Source organism: Glycine max, chromosome 18, assembly GCF_000004515.6.
Source record: "Glycine max cultivar Williams 82 chromosome 18, Glycine_max_v4.0, whole genome shotgun sequence".
Lineage (NCBI taxonomy): Eukaryota > Viridiplantae > Streptophyta > Magnoliopsida > Fabales > Fabaceae > Glycine > Glycine max.
Genome location: NC_038254.2, coordinates 22,425,343 through 22,439,734, shown reverse-complemented (window position 1 = coordinate 22,439,734; position 14,392 = coordinate 22,425,343). Strand labels below are relative to the sequence as shown.

Sequence of the window (14,392 nt, the reverse complement as noted above, 5' to 3'; positions counted from 1 at the left end):
GGGTGGGAAGATTTCTATACTCAATGTCATAATATTTTGTTGTATAAAACCTTTTGATGATACTGTGTAATGTTTTGAGGGGACGATGAATATTTATTTCTTGTTACGGTTGTAATGATTCCAATACACTTATGTGCAAACCTTAAGGTTTACTAAGACTTAATATGGATGTTTATTATTCCTTCCAATTCTTTTCATCATTTAAATTTTGTGCAAGTTATTTCTTTATAATCTTTACTTTATTATAGCATTGTGTAAGGAAAGAAAAGAAATGACAACAACTTTCAAAATGTTTATTTCTTTTTTTTACGCATTTTTACAGTACCTTTTATTCATGAGCATTTAATTATATGTACATGTTTTAATAAAGCACAATAAATACTATTTATACTGTTGGATCAAGTGGCCTCAGAATAATTAAGAAGGGGGGTTGAATTAATTATTCCTAAACCTTCACTAATTAAAAAATTTACTTTTCTAAGGCTTTTACTATGTTGTTAAGTAAATAAAGAACAGAAAAGAAACTTAACCAAAAGTAAAAGTGAAAATTAAAGTGCACAGCAGAAATTAAAAGAGTAGGGAAGAAGGAGACAAACACACAAGAGTTTTTATACTGGTTCGGCAACAACCCGTGCCTACATCCAATCCCCAAGCGACCTGCGGTCCTTGAGATTTCTTTTCAACCTTGTAAAAATCCTTTTACAAGCAAAGATCCACAAGGGATGTACCCTCCCTTGTTCTCTTTGAACAACCTAGTGGATGTACCCTCTCTTGTTCTCAGTCAACAACCCAAGTAGATGTACCCTCTACTTGTACCACAAAGGATGTACCCTCCAATGTGTTAAGACAAAATTCTCAGGCGGTTAAACCTTTGAAACTTTGTGAATGGGGATACAAAAGAAATCTCAGGCGGTTAGTCCTTTGAAATTTTTTGTATATGGGAAAGGGAAGAATCAAAAGAATTCTTAGACTGTGTCGTTTTGAATTCTTTGACAAGGGAGAAGGGAGACACAAAAGAATTCAAGCGGTTAGTCCTTCGTTCTTTTGGAAAAGGGAGAAGAGAGACACAAAAAGAATTCAGGCGGTTAGTCCTTGACGAATTCTTTTTGGCAAAGGGAGAAGGGAATGAAAAAGATGAATAGCACAGTTTTCAAGGTTTGGAAAACCAGAAAACTTTGGAAAGATTTTGGCAAAAGGAAGAAGAAGAAGTTCAAAGAGACTCAGAAATCAATTGGCAAAAGTTTGTTGTCTAAAGAATGAATTGAAAAGATACAAAGATGTATATGAAAAGCAAATCAAAGCCTTGCTTTTATAGACTCTTCATGTCTGGTCAAGAGAACCATTTAGAAGAGTTATAACCTTTAGAAAAACTTGAAAACCTTTGGAAGAGTTACAACTTTTGATTTTGTTCAGAAACTATCACTGGTAATCGATTACCAAATCAGTGTAATCGATTACACAAAGCTTTTTTGTGAAAGAATGTGACTCTTCACATTTGAATTTGAATTTCAACGTTCAAACACACTGGTAATCGATTACAACATTTTGAAATCAATTGGAACATTGTAAATTCAGTTGAAAGCTTTTTGAAAACCATTTTGCAACTGGTAATCGATTACAATAATCTTGTAATCGATTACCAGAGAGTAAAAAGTCTTGGTAAAAGGTTTTGAGAAAAATTCATGTGCTACTCAGTTTTTGAAAAAACTTTTTAATACTTATCTTGATTAAGTCTTCTCTTGATTCTTGAATCTTGATATTGATTCTTGGAACTTGAATCTTGAAACTTAATTCTTGATTCTTGAAATCAAATTTCCATTTGAACCTTGAAGTGTTCTTGATTCAATCTTGAACTCATTCTTTGATTCTTGAGATCATCATCTTTTTTATCATGAAGTGCTCTTGACTTTTGAGCTTTTTGTCATCATCTTTGTTATCATCAAAACTCTTTGAATCAATCTTGATTCATCATGAAGCTTGCTTCTACATATACGTGTTCTTTCTTTTCCCAAAAGAAAAAAATATATTGAGATATTTTGTCAACTTAGAAATAGAAACTAAAATTTAATGACACGTATCCCACAATATTTATTATTTAAGCAATTTTAAAGCTATATTTCAGGGGGGGAGAAATTGAGGCGTTACAAGAAGCTTTTCACTTTTTTTGTTTATGGATAATAATTTTTCTAGATAAAAAATTACCTCTTGTATTATTCCGTCAAATACTTGTTCCAGTAATTATAGAGCCACACCATAGAAAAAATTAAATAAGTCTTTTTCTTGCTAATTTTTATGGGGTTTCACATCATCCAACCTTTCTCCAATTCCACTATTTCTTGAAAAGATACAAAGGGCCTAACTGCTTTGACTTATATATGCCTCTATCTTCATAGGATACCTTACTTATCCGTAACTACCCTTCTAGATGTACTATTCCAAGTTGTTGCATTTTTATAACTTTTTACTTTTATTTTTTAAACTTTTATGTCAAAACTAATTAGAATATCACAATAATTATATTTAAACTTTGTTGTATTGTATATGTATCTCATGTCATATTCATCTTCCCCAGAGCCCTCAATAAAATTTTCTAGAATTCATGTTGTGAAGTCAATTAACATAACAATAATGTGTGCAAACTGGTCCATTTTTAAGTGTGAAATTTTATCTTCTTGCCTGTCAAACAACATCTAAAAATTGATTGCATTGGGGAGTGACACTATTGACATTGTTTGAATCAGTTCCTGGCATAAAACCAACATGTCATGGACATGGAGATGAAAATTGTCATACTACTACTCTAGAGAGTGCAGTGTGCTTCCTAGCTCTATCTTATTGCTCTTGGCACTGGAGACATTAAGCCTTGTGTCTCATCCTATGGAGTAGATCAGTTTGATGACATTGATCCTGCTGAAAAGGAACATAAGAGTTCTTTCTTCAATTGGTTCTATTTCTCAATCAACATTGGTGCTCTTATTGCATCTTCTCTATTGGTTTGGATACAAGATAATGTGGGTTAAGGATGGGGATTTGGTATTCATGTTGTAGCCATGGCAATTGTTGTGGTGAGTTTCTTTTCAGCCACTAGGTTGTATAGGAATTAGAAGCCTGGAGGCAGTGACTTCACTAGAATCTATCATGTGGTAGTGGCATCCCTAAGAAAGTACAAGGTTGAAGTACCTGCTGATGAGTCACTTTTATATGAGACTGTTGAAACTGAGTCTACTATAAAAGGAAGCCAAAAGCTTGATCACACAAATGAGTTAAGGTAAATTAAGAAATGAAAATAAATTTCTAGATTACCAAGTAATGGTTTTTTACTTACTTAACCAAAAGCAACTTTAATGTCACACTTGCATTATATAGTATAGAGAGGCAGGGCTTCTAATTAGTTTAGTCCACATTCATGCCATTTCACATGATATCATATCAAAATAGGACAATCTTATTATCACTAGTTTTTCAATTGTTTAGTGAGAAACTAAAAATATTATCCTTGCAAAATATACAAGGGTTGTGCCAAGTGTTTCTTTTGATCTACTAAACATTCGACAAAACATAAATGCAGTTCCTTAAGTACCTTTTGGTGGAGTTCTTAAATCAAAATTAGAGTTTCATCTTAGTAATCTATGTTGATCTTTAATGCAAACTTTTATTACAGAGATTACTGAGATGAAATTTAAATTATTGGAGAATAGCATGAAAAATACTTAAAAAATTGTATCTAGGGTTTGTCATTAGACATATTAGCCTATTAACTTATCAAATATTTTATTCTCTTTTCCTATTGTGTGTAATAGATTTTTTGACAAAGTAGTAGTGCTAGCACAGTCAGATAAAGTGAAGGAATCAAAAACCCTTGGAGACTTTGCACTATAACTTAAGTGGAAGAGCTTAAATCCATTTTAAGATTACTTCCTATATGGGCAACCAACATCATATTTTCCACCGTATGTGGTCAGATAAGCACCTTAATTGTGTTGCAAGGACAAACCATGCGCACTCGTGTTGGCAACTCCACTTTCAAAATCCCACCAGCTTCACTTTCCATCTTTGGCACCCTTAATGTCATATTTTGGGTCCCGGCGTATAATATGATCATTGTGCTAATTGCTAGAATGTTCACCAGGCATAAAAACAACTTAACTTAGCTCCAAAAAATGGGAATTGGCCTCTTCATATCCATATTTTCCATGGTAGCAGCAACAATATTGGAGCTCATAAGGCTTAGAATGGTGAGGAGGCATGACTACTATCAACTTGAGGAGATACCAATGATAATATTTTGGCAGGTTTCTGATTCCCTTTGTTGGCTTTATCATATACAATTTTGCTTTTTTCTCTGTGTCATGTTTGATTTGTAAAATAATTGCAAACAATTTAAAAAAATAGCACTAATGAAAGTCAAGAGTTGATGCTTTAAACAACCATGTTTGAAATATCTTGTTCTTCTTGTCTCTAGACCCTTGTTATGTGCAAATGGTTCTCTAAAGTCTGATCAGACTTATTCTCCTTATGTTTCTAAATATTAGTGATCCAATTAGAAAGAAAGGGAATTAATTTATGAATTTCTTTATTCAGTGACAGTTGTTTTTTGTTTCGTTTTGTAGTTCTATTACTGTTCGTGTACTGAAAACACTTCTATTCCTATTGTGATTTGATGCGCTATGTGAACTATGCTAAGAAAACAAAGCTTGGTCTCTATGCATTAGTGAGTTTTCTTTTCGTGATTGACATAGTCTTAATTATTAATGTATATGGTAATACTTCATAAATTGAATGTGGATAGTGCATATAAAAGATGTGGTATCATTTATTCCATGAACTTGGTTCTTCTTGAACTTTGAACTAAACATATTGTATTGGTTGATTTAAAGAGAGTGACCATTAACCAATTCTTGGAAATTTGAATCTCTTGTAGTCACTACATAGATTCATTTCATTGGCTGAAAGAAGCTAGAAGCGGGTCATACCTATTTTAATTATGTTAATAATTTTTTTACTTTTTTCCTCTCCCACTACATTAGTACAATTACTGTGGTAGAAGTATGCCCTATTCTTGATTGGATATCACAAATTAAATTATGGCAATCTGCTGCAATGACTTGTCTTAGTTCAATGACATCATAATTATTTTCTAGGTGAGTATGCCTCATGTTTCACTCCCTTGGATATTTTTATTAACAAGTCAAGTTGTTAGTATGAAAAGTAATTTGTTTTATCCATCCATCCTTAAATAAATTAATTATATTCTTTTGCACAACTGTCATTTAATTGAGATTTGGATAATGATGTAATTTACATAGACCATTTCTTTTTTTTTGAGTCCTTGCTTTTGTTGTATTAGAAATTTTCCTTTTGGTTTCACCATCTTATACCATTGTTTCTTCAAATTAGGATGGCATTAGCTATGTGTAACAGTGCAAGTATAAATTTTGTAGGCTCAAAATAAACATTAAAAATAACAATAAACAACATCGACTTTCCGTAAATGATAAAATAACTGTCTTTGAAAGCTTTTTTTGTAATAGTGTCTGTTAAAGAGAAAAAGCAGCAAAAATCCATAGGAATGTGAGGAACCACCAAGAGATTTTAATTGTAGCCGACGAGGGGGAGCTGAGTTATGGCAGACAAATTACTTAGAGGGAAACCTTACTATTTTCCAGCCTTTGGACCTTCTAATGAAAAGAAAAAAGGCTAAGGATAAGAGCTTTATGTTAGAATAATCAGGAATCTAAAAGGGAGGTTGAATAGATTATTTTCAAAATATTTACCTAATCATTATTTAGATTCAATTAAACCGTACCCTTCATTGTAACCAAGGTTTTCTTAAAAAATTTGTGAAAGATTTTCAATCAATGAAAACAATAAATACACAAACAAATGAAAAACAAAGTTTTATGACCGTTTCATATCAATTCCATTACCAAGATGGATTAACAACACAAAGATTTAAAGAAAGAGAGAATCACACTAAGAATTTATATTAGTTCAATCCTCAAGAGGATCTACAACTAGTTGTTTAAAGACCCCTTAGAACTTCCACTAATGGAGAACCAAGTACAAATACTATGCTCATGCAATTCCCTAAAATTCTACGTTTCCCATGAATCCTACAAGAGAATGATTAGGAGTTGAAACCCTATCAACTCACACAAACCATTGATAACCTTAATCAATGTCAGAATCTAGAAACTATTTTCTACAAGATAAGATTGAATAAGGAGTCACTAATGACAAAGAATGAGTGAAGATATTTATAATTTTAACAAATAAAACTGATTTAACCAATTATCATATATGGTAATCGATTAATTCGTTCAAATCCCATTTGTTCTGCATTTCCATAAATGTAGTAATCAATTACAGATTGTGGTAATAGATTATCTCATTTCACATAGAGCTTCTCAATCTTCTATGGTTATCAAATAATCAATTATCAAATGTGGTAATCGATTATTTCAACACATAGAGAGCTCCTAAAGTTTTCAGATGCAATCTAATTGATTACTAAATGTGATAATCGATTATCTCGAGCCACAAAGACTTCCTTCTACTGAAACTGGCTTATGTAATCGATTGCTGAAAATGGTAATCAATTAATTCAATTATTCTTGCCAAATTTCAAGAGAAGTGAGTTTTGTTGCTTATTCTAACACTTTGTAATTGATTACTAAACTTGGTAATTGATTACACTGTGCTAAACTCATTGCTTCTAAGAAACTTTGAGATCAATATATTTATCTTATCATGTTTGATTTCTACTAAGCATGGATAATAAAACTATGTCTAAAACATTTGGCATGCCACATCTTTACAAAATTGTTTGGCATTGTAAAATTATTAAAATCAAAAGATCTTAAGACTAATGATTAAGTCTTCAATATCTTTGATTCAACACTTTATTCATTTGACATTTTGGGGATGGATAAGATATTTGATTATCTAGTCAAAGGCCAACAAATAAGACTACCTGATGAAAAGAAGACTCTTCTGCCCAAGGAATTGAAAAATAAGAGCTATTGCAAATGACACAATGCTTGTAGCCACGCTACGACTAATTTTTTTTATCTTCAAGAGCATAGTCCTCCGCCCAACAAATTGAAAAACAAGATTTATTTTGTTCTTCATTCTTCTTCCACTTTTCACTTCTGTTCTCTTTTTTTTTTTTGCACAAATCTCGTGGCTTTTCCACTAGTGATGATCATGGAAGGCTAAACACTTAAACAACCTAAGGATCCACTCCAAGCAAGGTTGAATTTGAGTTCTGGTTTAGTATTTCTAATCTGTGTGAATGTTCATCTTTTTCTTCAATCCTATTTTTTATTATCATAATTATGAATATGCTTAGAATTTAAAATGAATTAGGTTAGGAATTCCTTTCCTAATTTCGAACTTAATCATAGATTGTTTGGATGATATTCCAACCTAATTTGCGATCTCAATGAATTTAGGTATTAATTTGATTGAACTAACTCTAATGACATTGATTGAACCTTCACAACTTGATCATACTCTATAGAACTGAGAAATCGATTTGTATTGGTTTGATGAATTGGATTGATGATTTCAAATCTGTTTTACAACCTGTTTATGCAATTTTGTTTGTCTTCTACAAGTAAAACTTTGTTTTAGCTTAGATTTTGCATTTTTGTTGTGTTTTTGAATTTCTTTCCAGTGCCTATAAACTATTCATTGAAACTCCCCTTGCTGTTTATAAGAAAATTAAAGTCAGAACCATATTGAATTGTATCTCTGAGTCGATCTAGGTTAATCCTATACTACATAATTTCCTAGTTTTATTTGTTTTGAATCAATTTCACAATTGTTATCAATTACATATGAACGCACTTGGTATTTATTCTCTATTCTAGAGATAGGGGGAGTAACATGAAGATTAAACTATGGAGCTTGAAGAAGTTTTGTCTTTTTACATGCCCAACTCTTTAAGTGGCATTTGTATTGATTGTTGCATCTTAGTCTTTATCTTTTCATATGTACATCATGCATCATCATGTAGAGGTAGGAAGATTGTTTCTAAAGTTAGAAACTTCTTCATTGCATAAAAATCTTTGTTTTAATCGATTACAAGGCTAATTGTAATCGATTACACAAGTATTTGTAGCTTACAAAGAAATTCTCTTTTCAGTTTAATCGATTACCAATTAACCGTAATCGATTACATAGATCAGTTGAGACCATGTCTGATTTTTCATGAGTCTCTGTTGTAATCGATTACCAGGTGATCGTAATCAATTACTTCGTTCTTAAAAGTCTTTCCATAAGTGATCAAGAATACTTTAATCGATTACATCAAGAATCTAGTTGATTACATTGTTCTTGAAAGTTTTCCAGATATTGGAAAGAACACTTTAATCAATTGAAATGATAATATGATCGATTACTTCTTTGAAATAATCGATTACATTGACTATTTAATCGATTACAAGCGGTTATAACTGTTTTCTCTATAAATAACCATCTTGTGTTCTCACTTTTTAAAAAAAAAAATAGAAAGAGAGAAGTGCTTTTAATAGTGTATGCAACTCACAACTTCTAGACTTCATTTTTCTGAAGCTCTTATGGTAAAAAATGAGTTGTAAATTTCTCTTGAGATCAAGAAAACACTCATTCACTCAAGCAAAGGTTCTTGCATGTGATTGATCAGGTTGTGTCTCTCCTTGACTCATTTTTTCGTGTGTTTTACATGTTGTTAGCATATGCGTAAATTTTTGAAAGCATGTTAAATAGATTTTTCTAGTTTTGGCTAAGGGTAGGTTTCTTTTAGGCTCTTATTCACAAAGGACCCTAAGGTTGGGTACCTTAGTCTCTTTTTCTGGGGTAGGAATTGAGATTGATTGTAAGAATTCTATATGCCTAGTGAAAATCTAGTTCGAATTAGATTAGACAACTGGATTAGCTTCTCTAGAGATAGAGAGTGAATCGGTATAAAAATTGGTGTACATCTTCTCTTGATCTTATCTTTCTTTCTCATTGTATTCTTGATCAATTTACTAAAGGTTAAAGAAAATATCTTTTTGAATAAGAACTTAAACAAAAGGTTTTTGTGTTAAGGGTAATTGATTAAATATTGGTTTATCAAAAGTTTGTGATACGATCCTTGGAAAATAATTTTTTAAAAAACTCTAGTTTTTTAAGTTTGATTTGATTTAGAAACCAATTCCCCCCCCCCCTTGGTTTGTGAGTTTCATCATCTTTTTCCAACATTACAGTGCTTAATTAGCTCGTCATTTGCGTAGCAACAATATTCATTTGTATTTTAGCTTAAGTGTTTATCTACTCTATTGAGTGATTTGAATTTTTGTATTCATTCAAACATTGTTTATTTGTGAAAGTCATAAGTGATTTAATATTAAACAATACTTGAGTGTCTTAGATTTAAGGAAATTCTAAGGGTGTGTCAATAGTGACCTAAAAAATACTGTTGTAATCAGGAGTGACAAGACATAATACTTGCTTATAATAAAGCTTTGATTAGTACTAGAAACCTTCATTGGTTTGTGAAAAAGAACTGAAAGTAGCTCCATTAGAGCGAATGAGTATAAATTAAATATTTTTACTTATTCTCATAAGCTTATTTTAACACACTTTATCACACAAGTGTTCTCGTGAAAAATCTTTGTGAAAATACTGTTTTATCAATCACTGGTGTTTTCATCAAAACATACATGTTATTTCAATGTTCTCACATTGGGCAAAAAGTAAAAGAAAAAAGGAAAAACTTCTGTCAGTTAATGATGTATTTTGGTAATTCTACCAAGTACCAAGAAACAAATTAAACTAGGACGGGATGAGAATTCATTATAGAGATCCAAATAAGGGAATAAAGTAGGTAGTGGGGTTAATGACAAAAACCCCACCCCCCACTTATTGTGTCTGTGTAGTGCTGGTTGGTTCTGCCTATTTAAAGTGGAATCTCATAGTTCAGAAGAGAAGACAATCAAGCAGAGATGGAAACAACACTCGTGCGCTTTCTTTACTATTTGTCCACGGCAATATTGTTTTGGTGCTGTGCCAACATTGTGCACGCTATTGAATTACCAAACTACACAGTGATACTGCCTGAAGAATCAGATTTTCAGCTCAGACTCTACAATGAATCATCATGGATCTCAGCCCGAGTTTCAGGAACTTCCTTCGAGCAGTCCTACAAGCTTGGATTTTCCAGGTTTTGTTTTATTTCTCATTTCGTTTGATCACTTGCATGTACTAGAAATTGAGGTTGATCAGTAGTGCTATACAATACCATATCAGTTGCTTCTGGATCATTTGTCAAACACCATTACGTAACCTAGTACTCTGCTTAATTAAAAAAAAAAATTGAGGTCAGGTTATTTAAGTTTATTTAAAAAAAAATAGGTTTTTCTTATATAAAATAAGTAATTTTTATAATATTTTGATATGTTTGTTTTAAATTGTTTTACTTAAAATAAATGTTTTTTTTGTTTTTTTTTAAAACAAATACTATCTACTTCTTATAAAAAAAAGGCTTTTATAAAAAGCACTTTTTTTAAATTTTTTTTTTTTTAGTTTACCCTTTTTTGTTCTTTTGACAATATGTGAGTTATAATAAGATTTTTGATAAAATCCAGAGTGCGAACAGGAAGAGTAAGGTGCTTCTCTAAAGAAACTAAAACAAAGATAGAAAGAATAATAAAAAATAAAAAATTATAAAATAGAACCTGAATTTTTTTATTTGTAAGAATAAAAAATAACAAAAAAAATTATAATAATTTATATATTTTGTTCAACCAATTAAATTAAATTTCCATAATTGACACTAAACTTAAAATAGTAAAAATAAAAAAAAAGTTGATTATTTGACCGGATAAATAAATTAAAAAAAAAAAAAAAAAACATGTCAAACACATGAGTGGATGAGGTACAAACTGAGAATTGGGGCAAATAACTTGCATGCCCTGTAACTTATTGTACTTTTCTCCCTCTTTTCTTGCTGTCTCTCTTTGATTATTAAACACTGTCAGCATCCACTAAACTTTTCCCAAATTAAAACATTCTGATTTAATAGTACAATGGTAGTGGACCTACGTACACTTTATCTCTACCTTGTTAGAAATGTAATATATATAAAAACACGTAGGTATCTTAATTTAAGTCTAATTAAGGGATAATTTCTCCAGGACAGTTTTCACTTTTCCTCCTCAATACGCTCGTAAATGAAATGCTAATTATATATACGTTAATTTGTATTATTGTGTCATCTTTGTATCTAACTTGGTTGGAGATGCTACATCGATTAATGATTAAGTCAATATATATATATATATATATATATATATGAAAATCAATCTTTTTTTTATAAGATTAAGTTATGTCTAAATTCATATTCTAAGAGGCAGATAGTGATATTCACATGGTTTAATTTTCTATATAACAACCCTTTTGTTCATTGCACCAGGTTGTATCAATATATTCACGGTGCCAATTCTAACTCTTCAAAAATCGCATTCACTGCTCCAGTCCTAACGAGTGTCCCCTCGTCACCCCCCGGGGATGGCTACATCGTAAGAATGTTCGTATCGACTCACTTTCAAGGGAAGCCCCCGCAACCCAATCCTGAACTGAAGTTGCGCATAGAGAAGTGGAAAACTCAGTGCATTGCAGTTAGAAAGTTCACTGGGTATGCCAAGGATGACAACATCAACAAAGAAATTGAAGCTCTTGTAACAACCCTAAACAAGAACTCGGCAACAATACAAGACACGAGCTTCTATACCATTGCTAAGTACAATGCTTCTTCTCATAATACCGCTGATCGCTTAAATGAAGTGTGGATTAAAGTGTCAGGAGTCAGGACTGAATATTGCTAACGGTTGTTTCCATCGGTTAAGTGCATGCAGTATCCTGTTTTAGTGTCATTGTGCTTGGAGTGGCTTGTTTCAGTGGTGTTATGTGTGAAATGTGTTGTTTTCGTTGTGGGTCCAATGTAAATAATGCTAGCTCCCGCTTGGAATATGCATGTATGACTTGAATACGCATTGCTATTAATAGTAAATAAATATAGACTTTAAATATGTTTTTCATATTTATAATATACTTTTTTTCATATTGTTATCTATTAATTTTTTTTTAATAAAAAAAAACTGTTAATTACTATATTGTTCCTAAAATAGTTAATTAATAAAAGAGATGTTTGGGTTATTTGTCCTAAATTTTTTGTGTATGTTGCTAATATACTTTAATTGAAAAAAGGGTGTGAGTATGTTAACAATTTTCATACATATATAGAGAGAATAACGATTCATTTTGGTTTCATGACAACTTAACTATTATATTGCAAAAAGACTATAACTAAACTTATTTATCTAAGATTACGTGTAAATTTTTTTGTTTTTATCTTTCTCAAAAATAGTAATATGCAATAATTATTTTCAGCTTAAAAAGATTCAAAGTAAGAAAAACTATAATGAATTACACACATCCAACAAAATATTAGTATTGTGCCTTATGGCACTACAATCCCCATACCAAACACATTAATGAAATCAAACAGTGACAGATATGTGTGTACCAGCACAAGGTACTCGTTAGTAAGTATATACGACAATAAGGAAGAGGATACATCTTACTACTTACTCCCTCCTAGCTTGCCACAACTAAATACTATCCTAAATTAGAACTAGGTGGATGTAAGGTAAAGTAGATATAGAAGAAACTAGAACTCTTAGGCCTTCAGTCGTGAAGAACCCATGGACTCCATAGTGTAGGGAGGATTTTGGGTCCATGGGCTAAGTATGAGTCCACTTATCTTTATACATATTAGATTACAGCTTCATTATTTTTGGGTCTTGTATTTAGGGCTCCATAGTGTAGGGAGGATTTTTCAGCCCTTATATTCTAGGGCACCTAGACTAGTTTTTGTATTGGGGGTAGTTTTGTAATTTCATATGCATTAAATGCACTATTTGATGTGTGTGTGTGTTGGGAGAGAAATTTAATTGAATTGGGAGAAACCCAATGCAATTAAATTTTGGACCATCCTAAGGGGGAGGTGAGCATTTTCTTACTACACCCCATTGCCACATCATATAGTCACACTTTGTGTATGTCCTTCATGTTTTACATGTCTCATGACACCTAAGCACACTTAGTGGAGAATCTTGGATTTGATCTTGGATTAGTAGGCTAAACCATAGCTAAAATTTACTAATCATAATTAGTAAAATTTTGGCTCCAAATTTGGCTCCACAAATTCAAATTCAAATTCAAGTGAAATTTGAATAGAAATTCAAATTTCCTCCAATTTTGTGTGACACTTAGGCTATAAATAGAGGCCTTGTGTGTGCATTTTTTCAACTTTGATCATTTGAGAATTACACTTCAATGTTCATACCTCGTTTGAGGCATAAAATTTCGTACTCCTTCTCCCCCTCTCCCCTCACTTATCTTCTCCTACCTTCAAGCTCTTATTTATGGCTTCCTATGGTGGTGAGCTTGTTCTAGACTCATCTTTTCCTTGAAGTGACGTCTCCAATCACCTTTCTTCCTTCTCCATTCTGCTACCATTGATCTTCAAGAAGCAAAGGACTCCATTGATGAAGAAGATCTAAGGCCTACAAGCTCCACATGGAGCTACATCACTGGTGCTCGTGGATTTAGTCCTCTAATTAAAGATATTAGCAAGAAGTATGATTTGTCCTTGATGTTTCTTCTTGAGACTCATGCAAGCAAGGAGGTTGCGGCTAGAAGTATCCCTAGATTGGGATTTGATAGTCACTTTGTACAAGATGCCTACGGCCATTCAGGTGGCATATGGTGTCTCTAGAGGGCAAACAAATGGCACGTTGAGATCATTCAGAGTAGTTACCAACTTGTCCACATGAGGGTGAGATGGAAGAATCAAATATCTTGGTTACTAACTCTTGTTTATTGGAGCCCTAACCTTTAATGGTGTCAATCCTTATGGGATGAGATAACAGATATTGTGACGCTGGTTGAAGGCCTATGGGCTATCATAGGTGACTTTAATATTGTTTTGGAGGCCCTTGATCGTACTGGTGGGATGTCTAATCCATCCTAGAAAGGATCTTGAGATTTCCAACAAGTGATGAATGATTATGACCTCATTGATGTAGGCTTCCAAGGCCCTGCTTTCACTTGGCAAAAGGGAAACCTTATGGAAAGGCTTGATAGGATGATTATTAATTTGGACTAGTGGATCAGATTTCAGAATGTTCTCCTTCTCCATATTCCCTTCTTTAAATCTGACCACAGGGCTCTATTGATGAAGATGGCCAGTACCCCCCAAGAGAACAAAAGGTGATGACCCTTTAGATTCGTGGCCGCATGGATGACCTATTCTAATTGCCAACCATTCCTCAAAAATTATTGGGAAAGGAATCAAAATTGG

General features: G+C 32.3%; 1 protein-coding gene and 1 pseudogene across 1 annotated transcript; both read left to right on the top strand.

Annotated features, from left to right (window-relative positions):
• Positions 1-1,923: 1,923 nt before the first annotated feature.
• LOC106796940 (protein NRT1/ PTR FAMILY 8.2-like) lies at positions 1,924-4,825 on the top strand (annotated as a pseudogene).
• Positions 4,826-9,953: 5,128 nt separating this feature from the next.
• LOC100500604 (uncharacterized) lies at positions 9,954-12,056 on the top strand. The gene is made up of 2 exons (NM_001249753.2): positions 9,954-10,189; positions 11,441-12,056. The coding sequence occupies exons 1-2, from the start codon at positions 9,972-9,974 to the stop codon at positions 11,850-11,852; spliced, it is 630 nt and encodes a 209-aa protein (NP_001236682.2). The 5' UTR covers positions 9,954-9,971; the 3' UTR covers positions 11,853-12,056.
• Positions 12,057-14,392: the final 2,336 nt, after the last annotated feature.